A 14531-nucleotide genomic window follows, 5' to 3' on the forward strand; every position below is an offset into this window, starting at 1 on the left:
TGCCTGGCTGCCTCGGTGCTCACTGGGCACTTGTTAGAAAGGCTCCTGGTGAATCATGACTCATTTTAATAAGCACCGAGGTGATTCATTTACACATGAAAATGTGAGTGGCACTGGGCCAGGGAACGCACGCACACTCCCACTCCAAGCACAGAGCACACTTTGGAAATACAAGACGTCCGTTCGTTTCCCCAGTCTGCCTTCAACAGTTTCTTAGATGCTGCGACGCAGCTTTTAACAAGTACCCCCCTCCCCCCCCAGAGTGAGAAGACATGGAAGCCAAGTGGTAAAACTTGCCAGTGGCCATTGTGGACAGCGGGTGTGTCCTCCAAGCTACTCAGGACGGATCAGGGACGGAGGGGGGGGGGGGGGGTGGTGAGTGTACGGGGGAGGGGGCGATTTTATTTGCAAAGCTGGATGCCTAAGGCCGAGTGCCCCAATGCCTCAGAGGGAGGCCAGAGGACATGAGCCTGTTTTAGGACATAACTGGCACTGGTTCTAATATAATTGGTGGAACTTTAATTCTCCCTTTCTTACTTCCCAGTGAGCTGATGCAGGCCTGCTGCCCTTTGTGTGGGTCTAACAACCACTCAGCTCAACGTTGGGGCTGGAAGACTCTAACAATAACCCAGAAATCATGGGCTTGGGGCTACCCACCAGTCTCTACACCCTATCAGCTTTCAAGCGGTCGGAGTTACTGTAGCCCACATGGCAGCACCTTGGTGCGAGGTAGACAAAGGTACGCCTCCAGGTAGAGGCAGCTGCATACCACGTTGACTTGGTGAACGGGCCACAGGGTGGCTTTCAGCTCCCACTTGTCCCCTTGGCCTGGAGCCAATGTGCAGTGACCACCCTGCACGGCCGCACATGGCGGAGCCGCAGGGAGTGGTCATTTAGGTCAGTTATGAAGTTGGATGGGCAGCTCCACCCAGGTGGAAACTCAACTCTTGTTCTCTACTGTGTTCAAGCACCTAGCTCAGGGCCCGGCTCCGCGCTGGTGTTTCACTAAGTACATGTTGCACAGATGGATGAATCGAGGGAGTTGAGGAGTCACCAGGCTCAGACGTGCAAAGTCGATGGCCTTGGGGACACTCGTGAGGTTGCCTTTGTCATCTGCAACTTTCCAGGACCTCGAGGGCATGACCGCTGCACGAGCAGCCTCTGTTGCCAGGGCCCTTGTGTTATTCTGCCTTTGCAAAAGGCAAAGGGGCTCTTAGCAAATACATAAGTCTTGGCTCTTGAGAGCTACCAGTAAGGCGTGGGACTAAACAATTCTGATTCTAGGATGGTTTGGCCTAAAAACATCTCATGTTGTTTTTTGTTGGTGGTGGTGGTTGTAGTTTCTGTTTTCTTTTGGTGGGGGGTGGAAAAGAAATTAAGAAAGAACCAGAAGAATAAGGCTCCTTACAGTCTCTTTCCCAAGGCCCGTCTCCATGCCTAAGGAAATCGACTCAAAACAAACACCTTGTGTGGAAACCAGAACCCACATGGCCGGTGCCGGAGATAAAGACAGAGTCCACCCCGCACGTATTTGGGGGTGGCCTGGCCGGGCGGGGGCTGGGAGCAAAGAACTCAGCTGTGTGTTCTGACCGAGCACATGACAAGCAGAGGCTTGGGATCCCCACCCCATGCGCCCATTCCCGGCCAGAAGTGACCATGCTCTTCAAACTCTTCACCCCTTTCCGGATTGACTGTGTTGAGCTCCGTGGCGCCAGCTCTGCCTGGGGTCTTGAATCCCAGGGAAACCTCTCAGCAGCCAGGCACCTCACTGCTGATGGAGGCCAGCACTTCCTCTGGCTCCCCCAGCCCCCTCCCCTGAGATCTCTGACTTGGAGACTGGAGCAGAGACCCCGGACAGCGGACAGCGGACAGCGGACAGCAGAGGGCACGGGGTCTCTGGCTGCAGAGGAGGCGGAATTGTATTCACATCCCCAGCGAGTGTCAGGGTGGAATCCAGGCCGAGCTCCCAAGCTCTCAGGTCTCCCTCTCCACCTCCCCACCCAGGTCTGTCCCAGGAAGCCTAGTCGCCCCCAAGTCGACCCCTGCACCGCGGCCACCAGGCTTGCTGGGAGGATTCCGGGCAGCGACAGGTGCCTGCAGCTCCCGGGACCCTGTCCTCCAGCCTCTGCTGTCATAGCAGCAGCTGCCATGATCCCTGGGAAGGGCGGAGGGCGGACGGCGGATGGCGGAGGGCGAGGTGGCCCTGCAGGACCGCCCGCAGGTTTGCGGTCCTCTGCTGAGGTCATCTCCCTCCTGTGGTCTGAGGCTGAGTCAGAGCAAACCTGGAACCGCCAAGGGGCTGCCCTCCCAGAGACCCCCGCCTGCTGCCCTTCCAGAAAGCATGAACGTCCTTCCTTCTCTTTAAATCAAACGTTTTTCCTTAAAGTAACGCATGCCTGTAATTTAAAAAGTCAACCAGCCTCACAAGGCTTATATTTTGAAAGAGCCCCACCTGCTGACCCTAATGTATTGCCCCAGAGGTAGCTTCCTTCAGCTCTTCTAGCTTGATCTTGACTTTTTCAGTTGCAGGCACCATCTACTTGACTTCCTGCTAGAGAAAACGAGGCTTGTGCTCTTGCACACACACACACACACACACACACACACACACGCACGCACACATACTTGTGTGCACACAGACTATCCCTCTTCTCATCCTCCCAATAGCATCGGTTCTAGTTAAATCAATAGTGTTTACTGTCCTGTGATTTATGTAAATATTGTTTCCCACAATGCACTGTGATGGCATTTTTTTTGTGCAATTTTATGTTTCTCAGAGCTAGTAATTTTTTGGTCGCTTAGTTTTCTAGCTATAGTTTATCTCTAAGCTCTCCTTCATAACTATAACGTTCTTGTTAATATAATAAAAACCTCAGGAACCTATTCGTTTTGTAAACACATGTCGGCTCTGAGGCCCACTTCCGTGCCGGGCACTCTGAAGGCTCCTTAATCTTGAAACATATGCCCGACAGTGTTGGGAAATTGCCAGATTTTTTTTTTTTTTTAATAACTTCCTCCCCTCTATTCTCTGTTCTTTTTGCCTGCAAATCCTATTTTTGGATATTGGTGTACCTCAGTGTGGTAGGCAGAGTATTGCCCCCCAAAGATGTCTGCACCCTGATCCCTGAAACCTGCACGTTCACTGACGTGGCAAAAGGGACTTTGCAGAGGCGATGAAGTTAAGGGCCGTGAGCCAGGGAGAACAGCCTGGGTTACTGAGGAGGGTCCAGTGTCATCACCTGGACCCTTATAAGAGGGAGGCAGGGAGGTCAGAGGCAGGACCGGGAGGCGAGGCAGGGAAGCGAGGCCACAGTGCTGCGCTTTGCAGGCGGAGGAAGGGGCCGCGAGCCAAGGGGCAGAGGTGGCCTCTGGAGCTGGGAGAGGCCGGCGCCTGGATTCTCGCCTGGAGTCTGCAGACGGAGCACAGCCCTGCTGACCAGGCTTTTAGCTGAGTGAGAGCTGTTTCGGGTCCATGGCCTCCAGAACCGTAAGAGGAGATGTGTGTGTTGTTTTAGGTCATGAGGCTTGTGGCCGTCAGTTATGGCAGCCCCCGAAAACCAGTGCAGGGCCGAACAAGTGCCTACTCCGTGCCTGGCTCTGCCCAACAGCTTACATTGGCTAACTTTGCTGGAACTCTCTGAGCCTTCAGATCAGGAGGGGCCCCGCGGTGCAAGCTCCCCCTCGTTGCATTCATGGAATTCTGGTTAAATCATGAAGGCTGAGATTCCCCCTTAAGTGTCTCCCTCCCCCTGGACCCCGAGGGCTCGGACGGTGGGTCTGTTCACTTTATTTGCCACTTTTGTCTCACCGATATTAACGAATTTGTGCCGCGTGAAGGACTAAATGAATCAAATGTTATCACCAGTCGTCCTCACAGCAGCCCCGTTTCACAGGCCCGGAACCCGGGACACACGCAAGGCCCCTCACTTTCCCAAGGAGGCGTGGATTAGAGGGGCAGGGCCAGGATCTGCGCCCGGCATTGTCTGTCTGAGCCTCCAATCCCACGCGTTTAGCCACTAAACTAAAGGCGTCCCTCTAGACTGCCTGGGCCCTGCCTCTGGCTGGCTGCCACCTGGACCTGACACTGGAGGACGGTGCGTCTCAATTAGGCCGCCCTGCAGCTGCTCAGGGAGCCGCCTGCCCGGGGGAGGAGGCTCCAGTGACGAATCCCGATCCGCACTTGGCTGGGCTCAGGGCACGGCGCTGCAGGGATTGTCGAGTTGCTCCGGGCAGGGTTCCAGAATCACAGTGTCATCCTCCTTATTATTGTTTTTATCTAATCTGCTCTGCAGAGCAACCATTTTGAAATTGGGCAAAAATACAGCCTAATATATTTAAACATATATTTTTATTTTTATGTAACTTAAAAATAAAACGCATTGATGTACATTTTCCAAGTGCCTGCCTGCTGCATCCCTAATGTAATACAACATGACTCAGAGCTAAATTTAAAGAGAGAAGCACATATGTTTAAAGCAGGCACCAACTTTCACTCTGAGGAGAAACAGAGTCAAGAGGATTTTTTTAGCGTGGAACGGACTGAGTGCAAAGTGAATTATCTCCCAGCCATCTGGGAAGTCTGGTGTTTTTCAATGCCTTCGCGACTCTAATTTTAAGCCGTTATTTGGCCTTTAAATAACAATATCTTTTCTTTCCATTGGAATCTGCACCAGATTCCGCATTTATTGCGCCATCGACTCCAAAAGGAGCCCGAGCTTTGAGAGCAAAAAGAGCAAAAGTTATTGAACGTATTACCCTGCAGATTGGCTCTGGGAGGCAAACAGCAGTCTGATATTTTGCAAATGAAGTTTGACATGTTCTGGGACGGCAGATTGCACTCACCCCCAACAGGCTGGGTGCGCCTGGAGGGGAGGGTTTCGCTCAAGCCCCTCAGCGGCACGCAGCTCGAGGAAAAAGACTCGGGGTGCGCTGGAAGCGACCTTCACGTGTCCCCCAGGGCTCCACTCACGCATGGACTCGGCTTTCGCCTCGGAGGGAGACAGTGCAATAGGCTTATAGGATCTGAGCTCCGAAGGGGCTCTGGTCCAAGCTCCCAACCGGTGCCGGAATCCCGTGCGTCGATCCCAGATAAATGCCCATCCGCCTTCTACTTGGAACCAGCCTGGAGCTCGCTGCCCTTCCTGTTGTCGACGGTCCTTCGCAATATTAGGTTGCAGCCTTCCTCCGACAGCGTCCCTGTAGCTGGTCCGGTGATCGCCGCCGGATAACGCAAGGACCCTTCCGGGGGGTTGACATGAAGGTGAGCTGAAGGTCACCCTCACGACCTTTCTCTCTCCCAGCTGAGCACACCAGCTCCTCCAAGGAAGGAGCATGACGGCTTGGACAGGCACTGGAAGTACCAGAGAGCCAGGTTCTGCGGCCTGCTCACGGTGGACGGGACAGGAGACAAAGAGGCATCGGACCTCCGTGAAGCCAGATTTGCTTGAACCCTTACCCTTCCATGCCTCCCACCGCCCCTGAGTAGTGCTCTCCGGAGGTGTGGACCTCCCCGGAAACCAGATCTGACTGGTACGGAGGTTCTCAAACGCGCTGGCCTGAGACCACACCACCCAGTCCATAGCCCCTCAGGCCTGCTCCCACCGGTTCTCTCTTCTGCCCCAAGAAGAAGACACGCCAACACACGTGTCAGGACTGACTCGAAAGGCCTCCGACCAAGACTTGGTGGAATGCATCCATCACCCGCGCATCGTCGCGTGTGGCCCGCAGGCGCTGTCTGCGTGGGAGGTCCCGTGTGGCCTCACCTCCCGCGGCCTCTCTTCTCCCTTCCCTTCTGCAGGGCCGCTCTCCCCGCCGCCCACCCGCTCCGTCCCTGGCCTCACCCAGGTTCCCACTCAGAGATCTCCTTGTCAGACCAGCCCCCCCGAACGGCCACCTCCCCATCGCTCTGTCCACTCATCCTGCTTTATTTTCCTCCTTAACACCTCTCCCTACACGACACGTTATACGTGGCTGTAATAAAGAAGGCAGGCAAGGAAGTGTTGGCAAGGATGTGAAGAAATTACATTGCGGGTGGGGATGTAAAATGACGTAGCCACTGTGGAAAACTCTGGCAGTTTCTCAAAAATGTAAACAGCGTCACCATGTGACCCAGCAATTCCACTCCTGGGTGAGTGTCCAGGAGGACTGGCCACAGACGCCCACACCACTGCTCGCGCATATATGTCAGAGCGGCATTCTCGGTAACAGCCAAAAAAGTGGAGACAACCCACATGTCCACTAATTGCTTTATTTCATTTTATTGATTTCAGAGAGGAAGTGAGAGGGGAAAGAGAGATAGAAACATCAATGATGAGAATCATTGATCAGCTGCCTCCTGGAGATGGAGCCCACTACCCGGGCACGTGGCCTTGATCGGAATCGAACCCCCGACCCTTCGATCCGCAGGCCGAGGCTCTACCCAATGAGCAAACCGGCTAGGGGTGACTACCAATCGTTCAAGGGTAAACAAAATGTTTACATTCCTTTTTGCCTCTCCTGAGGCGGGAGGAGAGGGGGCGGGGCTGGAGGGGGTGCTGCGAGGCGCAGGGGCTGCTGCCCCACCCGAGGCCCTGGGACAGAGCCCTCTGCGCCCCTGAGGCCCCCCACACGCCTGGCCGTCCCCTGGGAGCTGCAAGCGGCCATCTGCCCTGTGCCCACAGCTGCCGGGTGACGGTTCCGGGTTCAGTAGCTCCCGGCTGGGGGTCCATCGTCCTCTTGATCGAAACACACCGCCCACGTCCACACGGCCCTGCAGTGAACAAGAAGGCGACTCCTCCTCACCTGGGCTGCGGTCGCGGCTGCAGGCCGCTTGCGTTTGCCTCCGCTGTGACGTGGCTAATGTGTGGGTAAAAGGGTCCCTTCCTGAGACGCTTTGCACTTAATTCCGTATGAGCGTGGCAGTGAGTGGAGGCCCCTAATAGCATGCGGGGCGGCTGATGAAGTGAGCCTGCAAATGGGCGATTAATCATGGACTGAAATATTTACAACGCCTCCCGGCTTCCTGGGATGGGCAGGATATGGCTCGTGTGTGGTCCCTGGGCGGCGGCTCTGCAGGTGGAGAGCTGCCTGCCTTTCTGGCCTCTGCCCACCTTCCCCACAGCCAGAGCGGGACTTCCTGCGCCCCCACCGCCCTCGTTAGCCCTCTGTCCCGGGGCAGGCGGACCCAGGCCTCCCCTCTGCCCAGGACACGATCACTCTCTCTAGAGACCCCAAATTCTCTGCGCTTGAACCTCTTCAGGTTTCGTGTTCCACCTGTGGCTGCCTCCCTGCTAGGCCGCGAGCGAGCCCCGGGAGCAGGACCTCATTCTATTTGGATCCTCACGTCACCCTTTTGTTTGGGAGTGCAGGGGTCTGGGGCGGGGGCTGCGATCCAAGCTCACGGTGAATGGTTCTCCGTCCTCCTTCTTGAACGAAGAGCAGCCCCCCCTAACCCCATGCTCTGGGATGGTCACCTCTGGAGGGACCGCCACCTCCTTACCGACTAGAGGCCAAGCCTGAGATCCAGAAGAGCGAACTCATGTGCCTGGGGACAGGGTCAGGGGCGGAGGCCCCATCTGAGCCCACGGCCTGAGTCGGCTTCGTCCTTGGGGTCGAGTTGGTCATCACCGTCATCGTCACGTCAAAACCACGCCAGGCAGGAAAAGAGAGGCAACCCGGGTGGGGGAGGGGCGTGCTCGCCCTCTAGCTCCAGGTGGATGATGATAAATCCGATTCTAAGCATTTAAAAGTGATGATGCACCGAGTCTTAGACAGGTAGACGGGGAGGACGCCTAATCTGCGTCAGGTATTCTTGGTGGCCTTGAGCGGGCGACGCCAGGCCTGGTTTGATCATGGGCTCCCCAGCTGCTCAGCAAACTGTCGAGCACATTAAATATCTATGTTTACTGAATGACTGACTCGAATGCTTGCCATGGCCCAGGACTGGATGCCGCCTCATTTTAATCCTGAGCAAGCGTGGTCTTAAGCATTATGCCACGCTGACTGCGACAGGTGACTTCCTTGCGTGGCGGCTTATCCCAGGCAGATTGCTTTTAAATCCTTCTGGTGACATTCTGGCCAGCCATCCAATGCGCAATCCGCATCGAGTGAATCCTTAATAATTATTAATTGATGAGGTGCTTTCGCAGCCTGAATGCTTAAACCACGTGCCCTCTGAATACGGCGCGAGCTGCGGCATATTTTAATTAAATACTGACGATGTTAATTCGACTGCTCCCTCTAATACTCTCGGGCCGAGAGCACCAGGCTAATGGCTTGCTCATTTCGGAAGATATTAGCAGCAGGGTGCTGCCTTTTACCCAAACATGAGATCATCATAATTAAAACCTGATATTGTTCGAAATGAACTCCTTTAAAGTAATTTATATCCCACAAACACACACAGATGCAATATATGTGCCAGCGACCTCGAGAATTTACGGCACCTCGGAGAAACTCTGTCTGCTCCTTTCCAAAATGAAACCTCTCTGTCCAGGTGATGAAAGGCTCCTTACTGGGTTCAGGGGAAATGTGTGTTTCCACGGATCAATTTCCGAGTCTCCCCGAAGACAGAGCCACGGAGAAATCCTGGAAACGAATGGCGGCGGGAGCAGAGTGCATTTGGACTTGATTGCGCCAACCAGAGTCTAAACCACCGAAACAGACGGAGACAAAGGGAAATCTTATTGTGCGTGTGTGTGTGTGTGGGGGGGGGTATGGCGGGGGGGACGGAGCAGGAGGCAGGAGAGATGATGTCTGAGTAGACAAAGAGATGAAATAATTTGGAGCGAGGGTCCAGAAGGCGAGTATAATACAGTGTGTTAACTCTCCACTTCAGCTTACACGGAGCACGGATTGTGTCCCCAGGCGTGGGAGACCCCACGGCTTGCCTAGAGCACGACTCTTAACCAGGGGCCATGTGTGGGCTTTAGGGGGAGTAGGCTCACCCTGAAATTGTAGGTAAATCCTCAGTTTATAGGTAGGTATCGGAATGGGCAGAAATAGATGGGCACTTCTTTTCTGCTGATAAGGTCTACGGCTTGGGCCACTTTCTCTAAGCCTTCGGGGTCCCCCAGACGGTGAATCAGCTCGAAAGTGGAGTTTGCTTTCTCTAACCTTCCCCTGAAAAGGATGAACCAACGGAAGCCAAAACCCAAACAAGCCAGGGAGCGCAGACATTTCACTTTGTGAAGGTAAAGAAAAATATTTTCTGCAAAAACCTTAAAAACAGCACAGCGACTCTGTGAATAACACCGCATTGCATATTTGAACGTTGCTAAGACAGTACAACTTTTTTTTTATATGTTTCTTTTTTTAAAAATTGATTTCAGAGAGAGGAAGGGAGAGAGGGAGTGAGATAGAAACATCAATGATGAGAGAGAATCATGGATCGGATGCCTCTTACACGGACCTCACTGGGAATTGAGCCTGCAACCCGGGCACGTGCCCTGACCTCAAATCTAACCATGACCTCCTGGCTCACAGGCTGACACTCAACCACTGAACCACACCATCCGGGCTGAGAGTACATCTTAAAACTTCTCATCCTAAGAAAAAAAGTCCTGTCACTCTGGGTGGCTGCAGATGTCATGGTGACCATTTCCCAATATACACAACTATCAAATCATTAGTTGCCCCCCTGAGACTAATATAATGGTTGTGTGCTACTTACACCTCAATAAAAATAATTTTAAAAATCCAAATTGGAAAAAAAACCTTCAGGAAAGAAAAACCATGCACTGAGAGAGAGAGAGAGAGAGAGAGAGAGAGAGGCCACCCAAAATCGTGACTGCCAGGACACAGTTCCCTGACAAGCTCCTGTATCTCTGAGTCGCCCTTTGCAGGTCATATCGTTAGCGGTCACTGGAGGAATAGACCCGTCGCTAACTCTCGCCTGACTCTGCTCAGGGTCCTGGGCTGGAGAGGAACTTTCTCGGCGCGTTCTCCTCCCCGCGACCATCTTCTGAGTGTTTACTATTTGTGAAGCATCATTTCAGCTGTGCCTGCAAGGGGCTATGGCACACTCATTTTGTAAGAACAGGTATCATAGTCAGTCTTCTTACAGGTGAGGAAACAGAGGCTCAGGAAGGCTCCGTAACTTGTTCAGAATTCACAGCTAGACGTCTCCTGCTATCTCTACCCCTTCCCCTAAAAGCAGACAGACAAATAAAACCTACAAATGGCAATGCTTCTCAAGGTGAGGCAGATGTCAGGAAATGAAAGCAACTGTATAAACCCACCTTCCATCCTCACGGGACTATAGACGAATTGAACAGTGTTTATGAGCTGTTTGTCTCATAGGGAGCAACAGCAGACCTCATCCTCACGGTTCCAGAACGACAGGAGGGGAATGGAGGTGGCCCAGGGTTGGGGGCGGGGCAGTGAGGTTGGAGAAGAAAGGGGACTATTAAGGAAGTGGGTTTAAGGGAAGTTACATAATTTTGAAGATCCTGGACCACAAAGCCTGGCAAACAAGATTTTTCTTACCATTTAGACCAGTGGTCGGCAAACTGCGGCTCAGCAAACCGTGGCTCGCGAGCCACATGCGGCTCTTTGGCCCCTTGAGTGTGGCTCTTCCACAGAATACCGGCTCTTCCACAAAATACCGACTTCTTCGCATGGGCCATGAAGTTTCAATCGCACTGTACATGCGTGCCCGCACGTGGTATGTTGTGGAAGAGCCACACTCAAGGGGCCAAAGAGCCGCATGTGGCTCGCGAGCCGCAGTTTGCCGACCACTGACCTAGACTGTGCCAGCACTGTCCATGCTCACTTTTGATGGCCATTGAAAACAATTTATTTAGACATAATTTCAATCTTACCCTTGCAAGAATAGTATAATTTCTATATATCTTCCATCCAGATTCTACCACTGTTACTATCTCACTGCATCTGCTTTATCTTTCTCTAAATAAACATATCCACCCCACCTTCTTCCTCACGCAGACATAACGATGCTCCTTTATCTTCCAGGGTACATTTCTCCTAAATGAGGATATCCTCTTCCAGAACCACAATACGATGATCGAAATCATAAAGCCACCACCGGTAAAATACCATGAACTCACCTACAGCCTGGCTCAGATTTCACCGATTGGCTGGGGCTTGTCCGCAAAAGGAAATCCCACGTCATTCAGCTGTCCTGCTTCTTCTGTCTCTCTGACTTTGGGACTGTTCCCCAGGCCTTTTATGTCTTTCATGACACATGCTCTGTGGGAAAGTGCAGGTCAGTGGTCTAGTCGAATGTCCTTCCGTTTGAGTTGCCTGATGTCCTGACCAGGTTCAGGTTTTGCATTTTGGGCAGGACTGTCACAGAGGCCATGCTACCCTCTCCTCAGGGCATCATTTCAGGAAGTGATGTTGACCTTTGATCTCTTGGTTAGGGTAAGGTGTGCCAGGTTTCTCTGCTTTGAAGTCACCAGTACCTCCCCTCCCTTTTAAGTTACTGCATTAAAAAATATATGGTAAAATATATGTAACATAAAATTGACCATTTTAACCAGTGTTAAGTGTCTAGCTCTGTAGCGTCGAGTGCATTCATTGTTGTGCAACCTACACCGCCATCTGAGGAACTTTTTCATCTTCTACAACTGAAACTCAATCCCCATTAATCACTAACTCCCCATCTCCCCTCCCCCAGCCCCTGGCACCCACCATTCTACTTCTGTTTCTGTGAATTTGCCCACGCCTGGTACCTCACATAAGTGGAATCATACAGTAGTTGTCCTTTTGTGACTGACGTATTTCATTTAACACAGTGGTTCTCAACCTTCCTAATGCCGCGACCCTTTAATACAGTTCCTCATGTTGTGGTGACCCCCAACCATAACATTATTTTTGTTGCTACTTCATAACTGTAATTTTGCTACTGTTATGAATCGTAATGTAAAGATCTGATATGCAGGATGTATTTTCATTGTTACAAGTTGGACATAATTAAAGCACTGTGATTAATCACAAAACAATATGTAATTATATATGTGTTTTCCGATGGTCTTAGGCGACCCCTGTGAAAGGGTTGTTCGACCCCCAAAGGGGTCGAGACCCACAGGTTGAGAACCGCTGATTTAACATAATGTCTTCAAGGTTCATCCATATTGTAGCAGGTGTCAACATTCCCTTCCTTTTTAAGGCTGAACTATTCCTTTGTATGTAAACACCACAGGTTGCTTAAGTGTTCATCGGAGGACGGGCGCTGGGTTGCTCTGCCTCTCAGCTATTGCGAGTAAAGCTGCTATGAACACGCGTGTGCACATATCTGCTCCAGTTTGTTTTCCCTTCTTTTTGGATCTGTGCCCAGAAGTGAAATCACTAGATCCTTGTTTCTCCCTTCTTAATTAATAAGTTCCTTGGGAGTGATACTCTGAGACTATATAAATATCCTGTTACTCCTCACACGTTCACTCACTAGCTTTAGCATCCCTCGATCTTATCTGAATCAAGTATTACTCCAATGTTGCCAAATGGAAATTTCCTTTGCATCATTCCCTCTACACTGATTGGTTGGCATTCCACCGCGGGAAATAACTTTCCCATATCTCCCACTTATTTATGGGTATGGACTCATTTTATTCATGGGGTTATAGTTCTTTACTCCACGGACACCATTGCTCTGAGCAATACTCTCCCATATAACTCTCCAGAGCGCCAGTTTGGGGAAATGCGGGGACGTTCTGTATTGCCTTGTCACCACCAAGAAATCCCAGCGTGCAGCCTTACTTCCCTAAATGGAGATCACTTTCCTGCCCATGTATTCCTGTAGTTAAACTGGAACCCCTTTTTTGGATACTTCTCCTGCACAGACCACCTGAGCAGCCCCGCCCCGCGGAAACTACATTTCCCAGAAGCCTCCGCGCGCCGCGTCATCAGCGAGCGCGGCTTTCGCTCGCGAAGCCGGCAATGGAGCGGCTGTGGTGACGGCGGCGGCGATATGGCGGACCCGCTGAGCGTCGGCGTGAACCTGGAGGCCTTCTCCCAGGCCATCAGTGCCATCCAGGCGCTGCGCTCCAGCGTGAGCAGGGTGTTCGACTGCCTGAAGGATGGCATGCGCAACAAGGAGACGCTGGAGGGCCGGGAGAAGGCCTTCATCGCGCACTTCCAGGACAACCTGCACTCGGTCAACCGGGACCTCAAGTAGGTACCGGCCGAGGGGGCCGGGGGCCCGGCCCGGCGCGCACCGTCCCGCCCCCGCGCGAGTCTCCCTCCTCGGGGACTGCTCCCCGTTTCCGCCTCTGCCGGCCCCTCGGCGGCACCGCGTCCCCGCCTCCGCGTGCTCGTCTCCCTGCCCCGGGCCTCGGTGTCCTGGCCGCCGCCGCCGCCCGGGCCCCTTCGGGGTCGTGGGGTTCCTCCCGAGGAGACACGCCCCCATGAACCGCTCGCCCTGCAGCCGGGCAGGCCCTCACCCTCAGCCTCTGTGCCCCGGCAGCCTCACCCACCTGCGGCTGGCCCTGCCCCAAGCCCGGGGGCACCCACCTGAGGAGCCCTCATTCCTCGCCGTGGACCTGGATGCATCGGGGCCCCCTGTCCCACCCCCCACAGCACAGAACAGGCCACCCTCAGCCTTTCCCTCCCCCTCCAGCACCCTCCTCTCCCCCTCCTCTCCCCCTCCCCGGTCCGGCCCAGTTCCCTCCCCAGGGGAGAGCCAGGCTCGGGTGTAACAGCGGAATCACTTCACCTCCCTTCACTTATTACAGCGGTTCCTAACCTTGGCTGCACATTAGAATTACCTGGGAATCTTTTTAAAATCCTGATTTCTGGGCCTCATCCTCCGGAAATTCGGTTTCTTTGTTACTCATGTTGTGGCCCCACCCCATCACAAAGACACAGAATTTCCGGAGGATGGGGCCCGGAAATCAGGATTTTAAAAAGATTCCCAGGTGATTCTAAGGTGCAGCCCAGGTTGAGAACCACTGGCTTATTAGCTTGTGGTCCTTTGAAGGCGAAGGATTGTGCATTTCTTTCTCTTTCGTGCAGGTTAACCTTCACTCCTTCCACATTATACGTGGTGGTGTGAGAATGAAGCGGGAGGACGTGTGTAAATCGCACATCGGAGGCAGCTTTAACTGGCTAGGTCCTCAGGCTGTCTTCCCTTCCGTGAGAGAGCCAGCGCTGCCCGCGGACGGTCTTGTTCGCCTTTCCGGATTCCCGCATTTTATTTCTCAGAGCTGAGCCGAGCAGGGAAAGGCCCTGCTTTGAATCCTGGGGTGGTTAGATTCTTTTTTCTCAACTTGTCTCCCGAGGAAGCAGATGGAAGAGGGAGGTAGAACCGAGGAGGAGGTGGTGGCCAAGTGATGGTGCCTCTTCCATCCCCCCGAAGTAGGTGCCTTCTCTTTTGGGGGAAAGCCAGGGAATCGCACCCCCTCCTCAGCTCGCACATCGCGTGCTGTTCTCTGGCACCGCCCGTCACTACTCTCCCGCTCGCTGGAGGGGCCGCGATGGTCACCCTTCCTTTCCTCGCTTCCGTGTCCTCCCGGTTCGCTTCCCTTTGCAGTGTTCAGGAGGCTGCAGCCCTTCACCGCCTTAGAGCTTAGGAAGGTCTGCATTGCCCCTTTGCC

The 14531-nt window shown here is 53.3% G+C and overlaps 1 protein-coding gene across 1 annotated transcript in view; it reads left to right on the forward strand.

The window, feature by feature from the left end:
* Positions 1 to 12848: 12848 nt before the first annotated feature.
* Positions 12849 to 14531, forward strand: part of MED27 (mediator complex subunit 27) — a 140700-nt gene continuing 139017 nt past the window's right edge. Inside the window, exon 1 of the mRNA XM_036329309.1 lies at positions 12849 to 13110. Within this exon, the coding sequence (XP_036185202.1) occupies positions 12908 to 13110 (203 nt within the window). The 5' untranslated portion in view covers positions 12849 to 12907. The remainder of the gene's footprint in view (positions 13111 to 14531) is intronic.

Source organism: Myotis myotis, unplaced genomic scaffold (genome assembly GCF_014108235.1).
Source record: "Myotis myotis isolate mMyoMyo1 unplaced genomic scaffold, mMyoMyo1.p scaffold_m19_p_12, whole genome shotgun sequence".
NCBI lineage: Eukaryota > Metazoa > Chordata > Mammalia > Chiroptera > Vespertilionidae > Myotis > Myotis myotis.